The sequence below is a fragment of the Trichophyton rubrum genome (genome assembly GCF_000151425.1).
Source record: "Trichophyton rubrum CBS 118892 genomic scaffold supercont2.3, whole genome shotgun sequence".
Classification (NCBI taxonomy): domain Eukaryota; kingdom Fungi; phylum Ascomycota; class Eurotiomycetes; order Onygenales; family Arthrodermataceae; genus Trichophyton; species Trichophyton rubrum.
The window spans coordinates 2,706,357-2,723,991 of record NW_003456426.1 but is presented as its reverse complement, the minus strand read 5'-3'; the positions used below and the strand labels follow the sequence as shown (position 1 = coordinate 2,723,991).

At 47.3% G+C, this 17,635-nt stretch overlaps 8 protein-coding genes across 8 annotated transcripts; 5 read left to right on the top strand and 3 right to left on the bottom strand.

The window, feature by feature from the left end:
- Positions 1–53: 53 nt before the first annotated feature.
- On the top strand, positions 54–1,733 carry TERG_03781 (pyruvate dehydrogenase complex dihydrolipoamide acetyltransferase; the record flags this gene model as incomplete). The annotated part of the gene is made up of 4 exons (XM_003236689.1): positions 54–157; positions 225–274; positions 346–569; positions 639–1,733. The coding sequence occupies 4 exons, from the start codon at positions 54–56 to the stop codon at positions 1,731–1,733; spliced, it is 1,473 nt and encodes a 490-aa protein (XP_003236737.1).
- A 797-nt stretch (positions 1,734–2,530) lies between these two features.
- TERG_03780 (uncharacterized protein) lies at positions 2,531–3,208 on the top strand (the record flags this gene model as incomplete). The annotated part of the gene is made up of 4 exons (XM_047748153.1): positions 2,531–2,553; positions 2,608–2,613; positions 2,668–3,111; positions 3,175–3,208. 4 exons carry the CDS (start codon positions 2,531–2,533, stop codon positions 3,206–3,208), a joined length of 507 nt encoding a protein of 168 aa, XP_047604129.1.
- Positions 3,209–4,138: 930 nt separating this feature from the next.
- TERG_03779 (serine/threonine protein kinase) lies at positions 4,139–4,759 on the bottom strand (the record flags this gene model as incomplete). The annotated part of the gene is made up of 2 exons (XM_003236687.1): positions 4,139–4,247; positions 4,281–4,759. The coding sequence occupies 2 exons, from the start codon at positions 4,757–4,759 to the stop codon at positions 4,139–4,141; spliced, it is 588 nt and encodes a 195-aa protein (XP_003236735.1).
- Positions 4,760–7,010: 2,251 nt separating this feature from the next.
- On the top strand, positions 7,011–7,751 carry TERG_03778 (uncharacterized protein; the record flags this gene model as incomplete). The annotated part of the gene is made up of 1 exon (XM_003236686.2): positions 7,011–7,751. One exon carries the CDS (start codon positions 7,011–7,013, stop codon positions 7,749–7,751), a length of 741 nt encoding a protein of 246 aa, XP_003236734.2.
- Positions 7,752–8,013: 262 nt separating this feature from the next.
- On the bottom strand, positions 8,014–8,523 carry TERG_03777 (uncharacterized protein; the record flags this gene model as incomplete). Its single annotated transcript, XM_003236685.1, has 1 exon — positions 8,014–8,523. The coding sequence occupies one exon, from the start codon at positions 8,521–8,523 to the stop codon at positions 8,014–8,016; it is 510 nt and encodes a 169-aa protein (XP_003236733.1).
- Positions 8,524–11,012: 2,489 nt separating this feature from the next.
- On the top strand, positions 11,013–12,544 carry TERG_03775 (uncharacterized protein; the record flags this gene model as incomplete). Its single annotated transcript, XM_047748152.1, has 3 exons — positions 11,013–11,196; positions 11,252–11,835; positions 11,897–12,544. 3 exons carry the CDS (start codon positions 11,013–11,015, stop codon positions 12,542–12,544), a joined length of 1,416 nt encoding a protein of 471 aa, XP_047604128.1.
- Positions 12,545–13,423: 879 nt separating this feature from the next.
- On the top strand, positions 13,424–15,085 carry TERG_03774 (uncharacterized protein; the record flags this gene model as incomplete). The annotated part of the gene is made up of 1 exon (XM_003236682.2): positions 13,424–15,085. One exon carries the CDS (start codon positions 13,424–13,426, stop codon positions 15,083–15,085), a length of 1,662 nt encoding a protein of 553 aa, XP_003236730.2.
- Positions 15,086–17,046: 1,961 nt separating this feature from the next.
- On the bottom strand, positions 17,047–17,382 carry TERG_03773 (uncharacterized protein; the record flags this gene model as incomplete). The annotated part of the gene is made up of 1 exon (XM_003236681.1): positions 17,047–17,382. The coding sequence occupies one exon, from the start codon at positions 17,380–17,382 to the stop codon at positions 17,047–17,049; it is 336 nt and encodes a 111-aa protein (XP_003236729.1).
- Between the last annotated feature and the right edge of the window lie 253 nt (positions 17,383–17,635).

Below are 17,635 nucleotides of genomic sequence, written 5' to 3'. Positions count from 1 at the left end.
CTTGACTGCAGATTCAATTGCCCGTTTTCGTTCCTTCCAGACAGATATCAACAATGGCCTCTGCTGCCGTGCTGTCGCGGCGGTTGCTGCTCTCCAAGACCGCACAACATGGACTGAGGGAGTCGCGGAATGTGCTTCGTCTTTCTGATGCGCTCAGGTATGACTGCCAATGGTATCAGGGAGTGCCATTTGCATTGATTCCGACTAACATCGGTCTTCTCTAGGTCCGGAGTGCCAGCTTACGCTTCGCTGGCCAGATACTATGCCTCCAAATGTATGCGAACAATGCCTTACTCCATACTCCAATTTGACGCCGAAATAAACCATATATTAACTGTGATATAGCCTACCCTCCCCACACCATCATTAGCATGCCTGCTCTCTCGCCTACCATGACTTCTGGAAATATTGGAGCTTGGAACAAAAAGGCTGGAGATACTCTCTCTCCCGGTGATGTTTTGGTAGAAATCGAAACCGACAAGGCCCAAATGGACTTTGAATTCCAGGAAGAAGGTGTTTTGGCTAAGATCTTGAAGGATGCTGGTGAAAAGGACGTTGCTGTTGGTAACGTAAGTATTTAAAGCGGAAAGAAAATCACCGTCATACCCGGAATAATTCTAACTTGATATTCTGGATAGCCAATTGCCGTCATGGTCGAAGAAGGAGAGGATATCAGCCCATTCGAGTCTTTCAGCCTGGAGGATGCAGGCGGTGACAAAGCTCCTGCTGCTGACAAGTCACCCAAGGAGGCCCCGAAGCCCGAGGAGGCTGAGACCAAGGCCGCTCCAACCCCAACCTTCGAGGAGAACAAGCCAGAGGCCCAGGAAGCAGACACTACCGGAGAGAGACTGCAGCCCAGTCTTGACAGAGAACCATTCGTCAGCCCGGCTGCTAAGGCTCTTGCTCTTGAGAAGGGTGTTGCAATCAAGGACGTCAAGGGAACAGGCCCAGGTGGACGAGTCACCAAGGAAGACGTTGAGAAGCACCAGGCTTCTGCTCCAGCTGCTGGTGCTGCTGGCCCAGCCTATGAGGACGTTCCTGCCTCCTCTATGCGCAAGGTTATCGCCAGCCGTCTTGCTCAGTCGATCCGCGAGAACCCACACTACTTTGTTTCCTCCACTCTGTCCGTCACCCGTCTTCTCAAGCTTCGCCAAGCATTGAACGAATCGGCAGAGGGTCGATACAAGCTTTCTGTGAATGACTTCCTTATCAAGGCCTGCGCTGTTGCTCTCAAGAGAGTTCCCACTGTTAACTCCCGATGGATCGAGCAAAACGGCCAAGTGATGATTCGTGAACACAAGACCGTCGACATCAGCGTTGCGGTTGCTACTCCATCCGGCCTTATCACTCCTATCGTCAAGGGTGTCGAGGGACTTGGCCTGTCCAACATCTCCAGCCAAGTCAAGGACCTCGGCAAGCGCGCAAAGGAGAACAAGCTCAAGCCTGAGGAGTATAATGGCGGCACTTTCACCATCAGCAACATGGGCATGAACCCTGCCATTGAACGTTTCACTGCCGTTATTAACCCTCCTCAGTCCGCTATCCTTGCCGTCGGTACCACTCGCAAGGTAGCTGTCCGCTCCGAGCTTGAGGAAGGCACTGAAATTGAATGGGATGACCAGATTGTGGTCACCGGCAGCTTTGACCACAAGGTCATTGACGGCGCTGTCGGAGCTGAGTTCATGCGTGAGCTCAAGAGAGTTGTGGAGAACCCTCTCGAACTTCTTCTCTAAACTCATTCAAATCTTTCCCAACTTCATCTACCCATTTAACCTTCTACTACCTTGCCTCCATATTCCCCATTAACCGGATTCTCTCCCTGATCTTTCAATTAGACTTGATCCTGTATTTCATATAGCAGATTTTTACAGCTGGAAAGCGTCTTTCCACTGTTTAAAAATAGTGTATTAAAACATGTACTTCCCCTGACCCCCTTTTACCCTTGCGCTACATCCTATCTTCCGTCCTCCTGCACCTCGCGCTTTATTCCGACCTTTCTTCCTCTCTCATGTGTTATATACTACGTCCTTCAAGCGAATATTCCATTCTTGGATTTCTTTCTGTTGTCTCTACGAACTTCATTTCAACTCCATTTTGGTAGAATACTGACCACATCTGCTGCCAGCACTTCGCATACGTGTGGCTCATGAAACACAGACTATGCGGTATACTAACCCGCTGCTCAGAGATCTTACCCTCCTCTATCCTTCTGGTAATACACTATATCGTCTAATCCCTACGTATAATCATGTGAAAACCCCATGCTATTTGCCGCTTTTCTTCTGCCGACCTCCGTGTTGTGCCTTGGAAGTCCTGCCCCCAGGTATGACGTAATAGCGGCATCTAGAAGCAAAGCTCCAAAACAACCTATATAAAGAGTACATCTGCTCCCGGGCCTTCTTTTGCCTCTCTCCCCTCAGCTAAAGATACACAGCTACATCATATACGAGCCTGATATCTAGTCTTGAGGTGGTCTTTGTCATAGTCAATTCCTCAAGCACCATGTCGTACGCCAAAGCCGCTGCTCAGAATGCTAAACAGACAGCAGAAGAAGTGAGTGTTCCACACTTAACCCCATAATTGATCACCTTACTGACAACCTGCTAGGCGTGAGTATACGTATCAATAGCAATGTAGAAGAGGGATCGGAAACTAACCAACACTTAGTCGAGCTCCTGAGCCTCCACAAGTGAAGAGAGATGAGAACGCCTCTAATCTCGTGGACGTCGATTCGCCACATGTCTCTACCGTCCCATCAGACTTTAATGCACAGGAGATAAAAACCAAGACGCAAGAAGCCCGCGTTGAGCTTGAGAAGGAACAAGAAGAGCTAAAGAAGAAGTACAGAGAGGGCAAGCAGAAGGCCAAAGAGACGGCCAAGGATGTCAGCGAACGTGCCCAGGAAGCTGCTGCAGGAGGTTACGACAAGTTTGACCGTAACAAGTCTAATCCCGTCGTCATTGGGAATATGGTTCTCCTCACTGCTGCTAGTGCCGGGTTGGCATATGGTGCGTACCAGAAACACCTTCGCGGAGCATTGACATGGGAGTTGGTTGCTGCATGGACCGGTGGCATCGGCGCTCTAGGTCTCTTTGATTACTACGTCAGCAGGTATGTTGAAGTTCGCTGCATGATTGATGCAATGGGTGTACGGAGTATATTGACTTGATATAGGTGGTTCTTCCAGAACAAGTATCCCCCGAAATAAACGCTTGATGTACATGGAGTCGTGCCTTAGGATGGTACTTTCTAGTTCTTTGTTTGATATCTTGCTTATACCGGGCTTCGTTTTCTTGCCGTCGAGTGCTGAACAATATACGGAGTAATGTTTGTACATTGACTAGGCGAATCATATTTCTGAACCAAATTAATCATGCCTTCAGTATCATTTTACTTCTGCAGTAGCCTTGCACTACTGGGTCAGCGTCATGATGTAGGATCTAGTCATTGCATTGTGCCTATGTATCTAAACTTTAGGCAATTAGTGTTGGCCTATAGGAGACGTGGCAAACATCCTCATGACGGAGCAAAAAGAAAACCCGCCTAGGCAGCAAGATGCACCATGCAGATCTCTATCTTACGAGACTCTAGATATAAACTTGAATCATTTAAAAAAAACATATACCGTAATTTTCCCGACTCGCTATCCACTATGCTTAATTAGGTAGCAAGGAAAATCTCAGATTGAGAGAGACTCAATAACCTTGAGAATTGCTCCTTACAAGCCTTGCTCCGTGCTGATCGAAATAATTAACGACCTACCAGTCGGTGGAAAGAATTATTGATCACATTCCACGCAATTTATAAGGGGTAAGCCCTCATCTCTGGCCTGGCATTGTACAGGCTAATATCTCTGGTAAATGTACCAGACTCCCATACCGGATAATGGCGCCTAACGACCGATAGGGAATAGAAATGTGTGAGATACACATCACCACAATAAGATACACTAAATGCTCAGAGGCCTGCACCAAAGTCAGACGACACCTGGAGAAAATAAAATGCCTTCAATACGCTGAGAGCGAAAGAGTTTGCCAAAATCCACCGGAGGTGTATTTAGGAAGAACAGTCAGTCGTGCACGGTGTCTGCGCCATAGGGACGAAGGCTTTCAGGATTACGATCCTCGATAAGATGTTTTCACAATCCAGATATGACTCCAGCAATATGTTGGCGTGAAACGTGTTCCAGAGCGTTGAATACTTCTCCAGCCGTTGTCTTTCGGTACCAGCATCGACATATAATGTCACTAACATCAGGGAATTCTCAATTCATGTATAACTTTTCTACTTCATCACTGGCTGTGTCCTTGTAAGGATACACCCCACTCATAATAAAGTAGATCAACGATCCAAGGCTGAAAAAATCATCTTCAACCGTGGGAGGAATATCCCAGTCCATCACAGGCCATCTGAACCTTGTTCCTGCAGTAGCAGTTGGCTCAGCGCCAGAAATTGAAACACTACCGAAATCAGATATTTTGAGATCCAAGTTCTCATCCAGTAGGAAATTCCGAGGTGAAATGTCGCAATGAAGTATGTCATGAGAATGAAGAAGAGTGAGTCCTTCTGCGGTTTGTTTCGCCCATCGAAGACGGAGCTCGGGAGATAACTTCTCCTCATTCTTGTCCATGTAATCCTTTAAACTGCCGTGGGTCACGTATTCCATCCTGATGCAACATATCTCCGGATCCCAACTTAGCAGTTTCGGCACCCGCGGATGAGTACCAAGTATTTTATAAACCCGAGCTTCAATGCGCATGTTGCAGCAATTTTCTCGGAAGCATCGAGGATCTACGTCTGGTAAAGGTGTTTTAATCACTTCTCCAGAAGGAAGACGTTCAAGATACGCGGTCCCGCCGATATCTAAAAGAACTCCCTTGGACACTAGATATTATCTGCCTTTGTGTTGGCCGGTGGTTCGAAATATTCGTCCGGTAGATCAGGATTTAGTTCTCGCATCCATAGGCCCGGGATAATGAGGGTTGTTGTGTCCTTTGAGTAATTGGGAGCAGTAGGATGAACGGCCGTCGGAGTCTGAAATTGTAAAGACGAATTCATTAGAGTGTAACTCTGTACGGTAATAGGAGCATTAGTTACTTGACCTTGCACTGCTCTACGTCTCCATTGTATTTCTCGGATCTCCCTTCGGATATTCCAAACAGTCGACTAAGGGAGCGGAAGAAAACAGATAGATTGGAGAGTAGACCCGTTGACCATGGCCGCCAGAAAAACGAAAAACCACGACTCAACATCAGATGTTCCGCATAAGAGCCACAGGTCCCCTACTCTCAACCTTTAATGTCAAGTCAAGATAGCGTGGTAAACCTCTCTTCTCTTTTCAACATTCGCGAGGTAACTCAATAGTTATCCCCATTGTTGGCTGCAAGTTCTAGGCCTTGACTCGGCCTCCATATAACTAAGTTGTTACTGGTTAGTTACACGTGACCGAGCTAAAGCGCTCATTGGCGCCTAGGCAGCCGATCAAGCGCGCCAAAAGAGTTTCGCAGGTAAACACTTCTCCTGTTTGTTAAACCTCACATTACGCCTTCGTGTTGACCAGTTTCTGCTATTTGTCACTATTTCCGTCTGCTTGGAGTGATTTTCTACTAGGTATGTATAAAGCCCCGGCCAACTTCCACTACACCGGACCAGGAGGTTAACTATTGCACAAGAGAGTTCACTTCAAAGTGTAAACAAGCTCTCAGTCGACCATACCTGTGGAGCAAAATAGGGGCTATCTACGAGTACTCATACTCCCGAGAAACAGTAACTACAACTCCACAACTTATCACTCTAATCTACCATTATCATGGCTATTCCCCGACATGTCGCTCGGTCGGCCTCCCAACTATTCCTTCTCGACAAGGAATCACCCCAATACAAAGCATACCTGGCCATTGCAGACATACCCCATCCTGACAGGGCGATTCTAGGTGCATTCATTAAGAATGCATCTGACTCTGAAAAAGCTGCGCAATTTTTCCTTAATAAGATATCCATGGGTGACGGCTCTAGTCTACCTTCCAATAAGGCTGTTTATCAGTTTCTATCAAACTGGAAGATTCTAATAAACATATGTAAGTAATTTTTGTGGAAATCCTTGACAAAATTCATTGTTTTGACACAAGGTCTAGTTAGGCCGGTGGAGGCAACTTCGCTCCCCGACGAGGAGAAGAAGTTGGTATTCGAGCGGGATGGAGGCCGGTGCTGCCTTACCGGAATCACTTTTGAGAATCACCGTGCTGAAGGGCTTGTATACCTTCATATCGTCCCGCCCACTGTGTTTACCAGCAGTCCAGATCTATCTGAAGGGGTATGTGTACATGTTGTTACTTCATTATATTCAAACTAAAGCTAATGGATGTGCTAGAGTATTCTGTTTGAGCCTTTGAGTTACTTTCTATCAAGAGAACTATTGGATATCATCTACTCTCTAGAGAATGGACAGACAGACAAACTGGGCAACGTTTGGCTACTTTCTACCACAGCTTGGGACTATTTTAGAAAGGGAGACGCATACCTCCGGGTACAACGTGGGGATACCAAAACAGAATCTAATTTGAAGCAAGAGGTGAGTATTTGGACTTCATATTATGGCTAATGGTATTGACATGCAAAAGTATAGCGTCTTTCATAGCGGATTTACGCCTAGTCACCCCGAAAGTTTCTCCCTAGATCGTGGCGGCTCCATTCATATTGAGAATAGAAAACCTCATTTAACGCTTACTCCTAATAAAAATCTCTTTGCAATACACAGATTCTTCTCAAGACCATTGGCGTGGATGGAAGCTCATGAATATATGCAGAAGCGCCTAGCCAATGCTCCAAGTAAGTCACAAGATTTTCCCTTCGTCCATAAATATATTTTCCTCTAACTTGTACCAGAAAAGACCTCAACAGTGAAATCTTCAATCTCTCCGTTTTTCTCAATTTTCCGACAGCTCTGGACATCGCTACCTTCTTTTGTCAGAACATCCGTATACGACTTTTTAGCCCGGATTGGCCTCAAAATGTACCCACCTACACTGTCTATGACCGTCTATAAACTCCCGTTCGGTTTATACCTCCGCCGAGGATCACCATCCCTTGCACCAAAGTATCACGTTGAAGCGCACACCCTAAAAATGATAGAACAGTCAACCCATATCCCCGCTCCCCGGGCGATTGATGTTGCACAGACGTCACGATATTCGTATTTACTCATGACCTGCGTTCCTGGACGCCCCATTGGCCCAAGTTTGAACACAATGACTGATGAAGAGGTAGAGCAAGTCGTGGTTGATTTAAAGGGGTACATTTCTGAGCTTCGGAAAATACCAAGAGATCCATCTTCAGAATATCTTATATGTAACTCTCAAGGCGGTGGCTTCTTAGACTGGCGTATTCCAGACAGTCAGAATGAGGAGTTACGATTCAAATCCGAGGCTGATTTCAACAAGTACCTGACTGATCCTTTCTGGGAAGAGATCCGGACCCGTGCAGCGAAATCGCATGACACTCCCCATGGCATTGTCTTTACCCATGGCGATCTCAACCCAAGGAATATATTGGCGGAGAATGGAAGAATTACAGGAATTGTTGACTGGGAAAATGCAGGATGGTTCCCAGAATATTGGGAATATACCAAAATGCATTATACCGTTCGAGGTGTGGAACGTTGGCTTGTTGATGTAGTCGACAGTGTTTTTACAGGCTATCGGGAAGAGTTATGGGTGGAAAATATGCTTTCGGACCTTTTAGGTCCATTCTGATCTCTTCTCCCTTCCCTCATTGTCTATTCTCTCTGATTTTCAAGTCATATTGCCATGTCAGCAAGCCTCATCTCGGAATAGCTAGCATTTTGTATATCTCTTATTTTATTCCCCTCGCATGTAATAATCAAATGAAGCAAGCTACTAGTAGGTAAGAATTGTCCTGTCCTCAGGACCTTCTTCTAGGTCAATAAGTCTCATATATACATGATAATCACATTTCAGAGTACTTTTCTTGCACGTAATGGAAATGAGAACTCTTTTAGATCTGAGAATTCTTGACCTTGGCGATTTTCCCACCAACTTCCACGTCGTCCTTGTAACCAGCAGCAGCATCCAGCAATGTCTCCTCAATACGAGCTATGGATTTACTAAGAGTAATAATCCCATTTTTCTCTAGTGCGATGATGGCGTCCTTGACCCAGGTCCTGCAAGAAAAGGTCTCGCCAGTATTGGGAGAAGGATGAGGACCAGCTGGAATTCCGTTCAAGGTATCGATGCAAGTCTGCCAGTTGGCGTTGTTGACAGAGCCGATTTTATGGGCTAGGACTAGACTCAAGGAATATGGGACGTTTTTGGAAGGCCTTTGATCAAGTTTCCAGCCTCCCTCGCGGTTCGTGGCATGCCAAAGATGGCCATCGGGGGTTTTGGTAGGTATGAAGATGCCCCAGTGGAAGCCAGGGTTGGCACCACGGCTGCTGAGCATGACATAAATCGAGTAGTTCTCATACTGCTTGGCTATATCTTCGCGGGACATGGAATGAGAGGCCATTTTCACGTGAAGGTGACTTGAAAGAGCCTTCTAAGACTTTGTAGGTTGGACGGGGGGAATATCAGGTATAGGCAGAGGGCAGCTGTGACTGAGATGCTTTTTGGATGAGAAGAGGAAGCGAACCTACAGAGAAAGAAAGCCCCTTCTATAATGCAGTTTGAGGGGACTAGAAGTCCAGGCAGCAGTGCGGGGGTGGGAAGTATGCCTTGAATATCACTGGGTGGTTGGACAGAATGCGGGATAATGGCCAGGCTATCGTCCTGATAAAAGTGATGCGCCGCAAAAGGTACTTTCACCCTTGGTTACCACATCTGTCCAGGATGATCAATGAGGGGTTGAGACTCGGAAAGGCCAATGGAGGTGTTATTATCAAAGTGACTAAGCCAAAAGGGTGAATATACACCTGTGGACAAGATGAGGCTGTGTCTTTGACAGGTATTTATGCAAGGTGACTAGGCAGTAACCCCCTCCCCTCGGGTGTGATTGACATGGATTCAACCGACCTTGCTGGCGGAATTAACAGACCCATGCTGTACTCTGTCAGTTCCATGGGAGGTCCGTGTGGTGATTTTCGATGTCTATTTGTTCATCAATACATTGTTGATGCATGATGCTGATGCACTGCCTGGCAACATGCATAGAGGCAACAAAGTGAGGCTCAAAAACGCTGGGCCTGGATTTTAGTATGGAGGGGACATGGGTATCAGGGTATCGTATTGAGTTGGAAGGCCTCCATAGCTGACCATCGTGTGATATCTGACTGGTATACTTGGACAAACATAGCTACAAGCTCTGCGTGTAAGTAGTTCATCATCTTGTCGTCCTGAGGAGTTCAGGGATTGGCGAGAGGCGATGGTTCGCACCGAAACTGGACCACAGCTAGCGTCAAGCTGATTTGTAACGCTCCAACGGATAACCCCGCAGCTTCATCAGGCCATCCGTCTCTTGATCTCGCCATGTCGACTAGGATAAAGCCGTGTCGGATCCTGTTGAGCGGAACATTGCTGGTGGGCTGCCAATTTCGGTGGTGGAGCAAGCGTTGAAATTTTTGTTCCTCGGGTGACAAGGCCCGCCGCCTCATCCCCAGGAGTACCAGCATCCTGCTTCTAGATTTCCCCCAGAGAGCGCAAAAAAAAAAAAAAAAAAAAAAAAAAAAAAAAAAAAAAAAAAAAAAAAACTTAAAAAGCAAAGAAAAGCAACGAGAGATTGACGTTTGTTCCAGCATCGACCTTCGTGGCCAGTTGTATGGCATATTCATAAAAGAGAGACGGCTGGGCCGGTTTGAGCACGCAGGCATAATTAACTAGTTAGTTAATTGATATAGCTGCAGCCACCGTCAATCGTCCTTCTCAACAACCAACCGTCAACCGTCAACCGTCAACGTCAACGTCAACACCGACCCAAAGGCAACGTCTCTTAACCTTAGGTTATTCAGACAGTTCAGCGCAAAAGATGGCGTCTGGCGAGTCTGGCCGTCGCCAGTCGGTGTATAAGATCTTTGGAGAGCCGGTACGTATTAATGTCTGTTTGCTGTCTCGTCCCTTTTGCTGCTGCCACTGCTGCCGTCTTTGCTGGCTGTTGATCTGGTCTGGCACTCCTGCAAAAAGCCCACTTCGTCTCCCCCACTGTTCCCGCCAGTTTGTATGATTGCCATTGCTGCTGTCAAACTCGCAGCCTCGCCCTGTCCACGCTGCATCTGGTCTTCTTGCTGCTCGGATCTGCTGTCTTAGTCTTCTGCGTCTTCTTCGTCTTCATTATCGTCTTCTTCTTCGACGTCAGAAATCAAAAAAGCACGCCGCGGATTTCCTAATCGGGCAACCCTGGCAGCGGGCACATGACTTCGCGGGTTTGCCCGACAGAGAGCCGCTTTTCTCCGAGACTTTCCGACGTGGAGATTCGGAGGCGATGGCGATGGCGACGGCGACGACGAGGAGCAAAAGAGGGTACTCCATACAGAAGATGAAGAGCAGGACGGGGAGGGCGAGAATGGAGATGGGGGTGTCAAGCCACTTTCGTCAAACACTGCCTCCGGGAATATGGAGTCTGGAGATTGCAGGGTATATAATAGGGGAAGCCCCTTGAAGCCCCTTTTCACCAATACCTAAGGGAGTATACCTAGATACCACGGCCGACGGAAGAAGAAGAAGAAGAAGAAGAAGCAGACGAAGGCAGGAAGACAAGAAGACAAGAAGACTACCTAACAGCAAGAACACAAGAAATGCATGCAAGGAGGGAACTTCCTCACTGTGGACGACTAAGCAGATGAACAACCCGCTAGTTGTGTTGTGAATGCAGACTGCACAGAGGCAGCATCCAGCAGGGCTAACTATATCAAAGAAGCTACTCTATACCCAGACCTTCTGCTCTATACCCACTCCCTGTCTGTCTCTATCTTCTGTCTTTGATTCCGTTTCAACTCCCAACTTTCCCTTTGCTGTGCACTATCAAAAAAAAAAAAAAAAAAAAAAAAAAAACACCCCTGAATAATAATGGCGGCCCCAGTTAAAGCATCCTCTGCCTACCACCCATGTCCTGAAGAGTCCCCGGCTGCGCATGATGGCAAGCATCGTACTCTAGAACGTCTAGCTAACAACAAGAAGAACGACGATGCAAAGATATGTGTAGTTATGGTTGGCCTTCCGGCTAGGGGAAAGAGCCTTATCGCCGGGAAAGGTAAGATCATCTTCGATAGTACAATGTTTACACGAGTTAACGACAGGGCCTACAGCGCTACGTTATCTCTCGTGGATCGGTATTCCGGCAAAGATCTTCAATGTTGGGCAGTATCGCCGACAAGATACTCCTCGGCCTACAGCGGCATTCTTCGACACTTCTAATCCAGATGGGGAACGGTTACGTCGAGCAGCAGCTGAAGCCGCAGTTACAGACATGCTTCACTGGTTCTCAACGACCGGTGGACAGGTCGCTATCCTTGATGCTACAAACTCGACAAAGGAACGCCGCAAGTGGATCCGTGATGTGTGCCAGTCTGCTGGGATCGAGCCGCTCTTTGTTGAATCCAAGTGTGATGACCGGGAACTCATCATGAACAATATCAGAGAAGTCAAAACTACTTCTCCAGACTATGTTGGACAGGACCCGGAAGTAGCTGCCCAAGATTTCATGGAGCGGATTAGCAATTATGAAAAGGTGTACCAAACCATAGAGGAGGATGAGGATGTCTCATACATCCAGCTCATCAATGTCGGGACATCCGTGGTGATCAACAATATCAGAGATTACCTGTCTAGTAGACTCGTATATTACACCATCAACCTTCACATTAAACCCAGATCTATCTGGTTATCTCGAGTGAGTTTTTTTCGCCTCTGTATCTTTTACCATGGCACGGTCGACTAATACTAGAATTCAGCATGGAGAGTCTGAGTTTAACCTTTCAGGCCAAATAGGCGGAGATGCCAACCTGTCTAGTCGTGGTGAGGCATATGCCCGAGCATTACCCTCTCTTCTCAAAGAATCCGGTGTTCCCCCCGGGACCAAAATCGTTATCTGGACCTCAACATTGAAACGTACTATCCAAACTGCCCGTTTCCTCCAGGCTGAAACAGGTTACGACAAACTTGAATGGAAAGCTCTTGACGAACTCGACTCCGGAGTCTGCGATGGTCTCACTTACGAAGAAATTGCAGAAAGATACCCCGAAGACTTTAAAGCCCGTGACGACGATAAATACAACTACCGCTACCGAGGCGGAGAATCTTACCGTGACGTTGTTATCCGTCTCGAACCAATTATAATGGAACTCGAACGAAGCGAAAACGTCCTCATAGTTACTCACCAGGCTGTCCTCCGCTGCATATATTCTTACTTCTTGAACATGTCTCAAGAACAGAGTCCATGGATGGAGGTGCCGCTTCACACGCTGATAAAGCTTACTCCTCGCGCCTATGGGACTGAAGAGAAGAGGTTCAAAGCAAACATCCCTGCCGTCTCGACCTGGCGCGGCAAAGGATCGTCTGCAAAGCATCAGGAACCAGCTTGCCAGCCTGTAGCTAAGTAAGCTGGTGGTGGGCTTTCCAGCAGGAAGACGGATGCTCTCTTCTTCATTTGTTTCACCTCGCTCGGTTAAATTCCGCATGAAATAGAGTTATACACGATGTCGGCGTCGGATGGTATGTGGAACGGTCTCTAGTCAAAGAGGAATTCAAGGAACAGGCATACATGGTGGAAGGGAGAACTTGATTTAATCATATGAATTAGACTCCCTCTTGACGGTGGGGATAAGATATGGAAACCAAAGGCTGTTAAACGCCCTTACGTCGCTTCTCTACTCTTATGCTATCTATTTGACATAGCATTTATTTCTCTTAGCTAAGGAAGAATGGACTCCCTGGCCATGACTATAACAACTTCTCATGGATCTTAAGTTTCTCTAGTTAAACTAATCCAGCCCGAAAATTATTGAACTACTGTACAGTGTAGATACTTACTCTTTTGCCTCTTGTATATTGAAAAACAAACGGGGATGCAAATTGAAGGATCCATTGAAGGCATATGTCAAAGAAGAATAGATAGGTTTCAATTTTGAGAGTGGGAGTGATTGGCTGAAGCTTAAGAGGTAACTGGCCAATAGATTACTTACGCTCGACAAGCCGTTGCCCAATCAATAACGAGATAACCTTGAATGCCGACGTCAACAACATAAAGCTCACTTATTGGCCAGTGTTATAGTCAATATAGTTTCACGTGACTGCACTCCTGGTCTCCCCGGCCCGCCGTTTCCTGCAGCATGACATCTTGCGGCGAACGAGAAGCTTCAGCGACGCAGCAGCGGACAAGCGGAAGAAGACGAGAGACAGCTCGCCCAGAGGCCTCATGGACATAGCAGTGCAGTCCACGGGCGCCGGCGATACCATAAAACTACCCCATCCCTCTAGCCATGCTGACTGCATTCACGGCGAGGCCCCTCGTGGAGTTCCGACCTCGCGACAAGTCGAAGATAGAGTCCATCTTGACGTACGGCGACAGGCTGCTGGTCGGGCTGAACACGGGATCGCTGCGAATATACAGGGTTAATGAGGTGAACGTTGACGAAGCAGATACACGGGCTGGTGATGACACAGAGGCGCAGGATGGCAGTGGTGACGGCGGTGGTGCTATTCAGTCATCTCCAGCAACCAAACCGACAGATCTACTGCGAGAGCTAGAAAAATTCTCGCGATATAAGATCGAGCAGTTGGCGATTATCAAGGAGGCGAATATTCTCCTTTCCCTTTCGAACGGCCATGTCTCGATACACGATCTGCAGTCTTACGAGCTGCATGAGCAGTTAACTCGAACTAAAGGGGCTACCACCTTCGCGGTTACCTCCAACATCGAGAAGGATCAGGACACTGGGGTTCCGTCGATTGTGTCTAGGCTTGCTGTTGCGGTAAAGAGAAAGCTCATGCTATGGACATGGCAAGACATGGAGCTTGAAGATGATGCTACAGAGATAACACTTGTTAGCGGGATAAAGACCATCACTTGGGCGAACGGTACCAAGCTACTAGCCGGACTTAGCTCAAGCTATGTCCTTGTTGATGTTGTGACAAGAGAAGTTACGGATATTGTAGGACCTGGAAGCATTGGGGGGGCTGGCGGACCTGATACGGGGCGTCTGGGAGGAGTAGGTGCCAGTATGAGCTACATAGGCATGGGCGGAGCAACTCCTAAACCGCTCGCTACAAGATTGTGCGAAGGACAGATGCTACTGGCAAAGGATGTCAACTCACATTTTATTGACACGGATGGAAACGGCCTCAAACGACGCCAGATTCCTTGGACGGTGGCTCCTGAAGCTGTTGGCTACTCATACCCTTACCTACTAGCACTTCAGGATGCATCCAAGGGTATACTTGAAGTGCGTAATCCAGAGACCCTATCACTTCTTCAATCGGTATCCCTCCCATCAGCTGCCATGATCCATATTCCACAGCCAAATATCAGTCTTGCCCATGCAGGAAAGGGGTTTCTCGTGGCCAGTGGACGTGTGATTTGGAGAATGAGTGCTCTCGACTATGACTCGCAGATTGACGGCTTAGTAGAACAAGGCAATCTCGATGAAGCCATCAGTCTTCTTGGAATGCTTGAAGATGCCCTTCTGAACGACAAAGAGGGTAGACTGCGAGAGATCAAGCTTCGCAAGGCCCAGACTCTATTCGAAAAGCAGAAATACCGGAAGTCGTTGGACCTTTTTACAGAAGTTTCAGCTCCTCCCGAGATAGTTATACGGTTATATCCTAAACTCATTGCTGGAGAGCTATCATCTATTGAGGAAGAACCTGCACAGGAAAGTTCGGAGAGCTCAGAGGAGAATCCCTCTCAGCCTGAAAATGGTACCAGTATTCACAGTGCTGAACCCACGACACCCGATGACAAGCCGAAGGTTAAGAATGGGACTTATGCACCATCTGTAACCTCGTTTCTAAGAGGAAGACCAGATGATGCTAGCGAAACTGGTAGCATGCGTGGTAAACCAGCAGACCTGAAAGAACCAGACAAGCGGCTGGGTATGTATTCCATATTATCTTTTTTTCTTATACATTTACCACCTAACTAACCCAACTTGTAGAAGGGAAAGATTTGAAAGCAGCTGTCTATGAGCTGCAGGGGTTCCTAGCTGATATTCGCCGAAGACTCTCTAGATTTATCAGTCCCGATGGCACACTTAAGGAGCCCTCAGTCAACGTGGATAAATCAGACGAAACCACCCAATCTATGTTGAAGACCTTGGGTATCTCTTCTGATGATCTGGAAAACATCGACATGAGCCAGAAGTTGCAGGAGACAGCTACGTTGGTAGATACCACCCTATTCAGAGCCCTTATGTTCGCAACCCCTACGCTAGCTGGCTCGCTCTTCCGCATCGATAATTTCTGCGACCCTGAGGTAGTGATGGAGAAGCTAGAACAGACCGCTCGCTACGGTGACTTGATAGACTTTTTATTTGGCAAGCGCCTTCATCGCTCTGCCTTGGAACAGCTTAAGAAGTTTGGCCAAAAAGAGGCCGGACAGGAAATCTCGCCGGAACTCCAAGGCCCCAAACGCACAGTTGCCTATCTGCAGAATTTACCACCCGACATGATCGATTTGATTCTCGAGTTTGCTGAATGGCCACTTCGAAGTGATCCTGAGCTCGGCATGGAGATCTTTCTTACGGATACAGAGAATGCAGAGACACTGCCTCGTCAGAAGGTTCTTGAATTCCTTAATGGAATCGACGCAAAGCTCGCCATTAAATATTCAGAACACGTTATCCACGAGCTAAATGACCTGACACCAGATATACATTTCCGACTGTTAACACTATACCTTGAGCGCATCCTCAAGAGTAAGAAATCAAAGGATGTTTTTCCAACCGAGGATGAGCGAGAGGAGTGCAAGAACCGATTCTTGAAAATGTTAGAAACGAGCGAACAATATTCTCCTGCCAAAATGCTTGATCGGCTCCCAAGAGATGGTAAGCATATCTCTCCCTTTACTATCATACATTCATATTGATATGGAGACTAATTGCTTTATGGATTGATAGATCCGGAATTCTTTGAGCCAAGGGCTGTTACGTTGAGTAAGATGGGACAACACCGTCAAGCTCTTGAGATATATGTGTTTAAGCTGGATAATCCAGCAAAAGCAGAAGAGTGAGTTACTAGAACATTAATTATAGACATGAGCATAAGCTGACTGGTCCTGTGCAAAGGTACTGCAATCGAATCCATTTGGGTGATTCCACATCTACCAAGCAACGTGCAGTTCCATATGGTAGTTCTCCCGCAGTTGAGGACGAGGAGGCCCGCCCGTCTATCTACCATACACTTCTTTCCCTGTACCTGTCACCGCCACATGGTTATGAACCACGATATGGCCCCGCAATCGAGATCCTTGCACGACATGGTTCCCGGTTACCTGCCAGCTCCACTCTCAGCCTTATCCCAGGCTCATTGCCAATCCATGACCTCGAATTCTACTTCCGCAGCCGTATCCGTGCAGCCAACAGCATCTTGAACCAGGGTCGAATTATATCCTCGCTGCATAAGATTCAAAGTGCAGAAACAGAGGCAGCACTGCGTTTGGGTGACAATGTTGGCAGCAACAAAGGAAGAAACCGCTGCATCACCGTCAGCGAAGATCGGGTGTGCAGCCATTGTCATAAACGGTTAGGTGGGAGCGTTATCAGTGTGTTTCCAAAGTAAGTTCGACCGTGTCTTTTGCATCTCAAACATCTCTCACTAACATCTCGAACCACTAGTAATACGGTAGTTCACTTAGGCTGCGCCAATAGATTGGGCTCTACAACATAAATGGCGTTATAGAAGCGTGATGATTCCAGTCCACCCGGCGGCATAATGGCGTCTCGGTATCATCTTTGTTCCAATTCATCTGTTTCCTTTTCCTTTCCCCCGCTATGTTTCTGTAGATATTGCGTTGTTATTGGATACCCCCGACCTGCCCTGTTCACATCATAGTAAACATAATAACGAAACGAAGCTCCTAGTATGTTAATGCATCATTCATCGTCCATCACTCGTCGTCATCGACAACTTCCTCGCCATAGTTGTCTTCTTCTGTTTTGTCGTCTATTGTGGCGCCTCCTTGTGCGTCACGTAGCTTATCTTCCTCCATCTTCTCCGTAAGAAAGGCGTTGACATCCGCTTGTAAGGATACAATTGATCCTCGTAATTCTGCTAGGTACTTTGTTCGTTCCGCAGTGCTATTCTCGCCAGGTGGAGGGATAGAGGCAGAGAGCTGCCGGGTAAAGGTGTGCGCTGATGGCTCGGCCGTTTCTTGTGATGTGCGGGGAGCCTGGTAGACAGCTTTGAGAACGGGGTCTTTGCTTGCTTTGGGGTCAGAAGCCATGATTGAATCCTTGCAGTAACACGCTTAATTAGACCGATGTCAAGTCCCGTCTCTTCTCTCTTGTTATTTGATATGTTCGATGTTAAGATCGTTTTCGAGCCTTCACGAGCGATGGCGGGGCGGGGACGGCGGTATGTCACGTGATCATCTCTCAAATCCATAGCTCCCTAACCTCCCTTACCTCCCTTACCTCCCTTACCTCCTTAACCCCTAACTAACCCCCTAAGCTAACCCTTACCCTTCCCTAACAAGC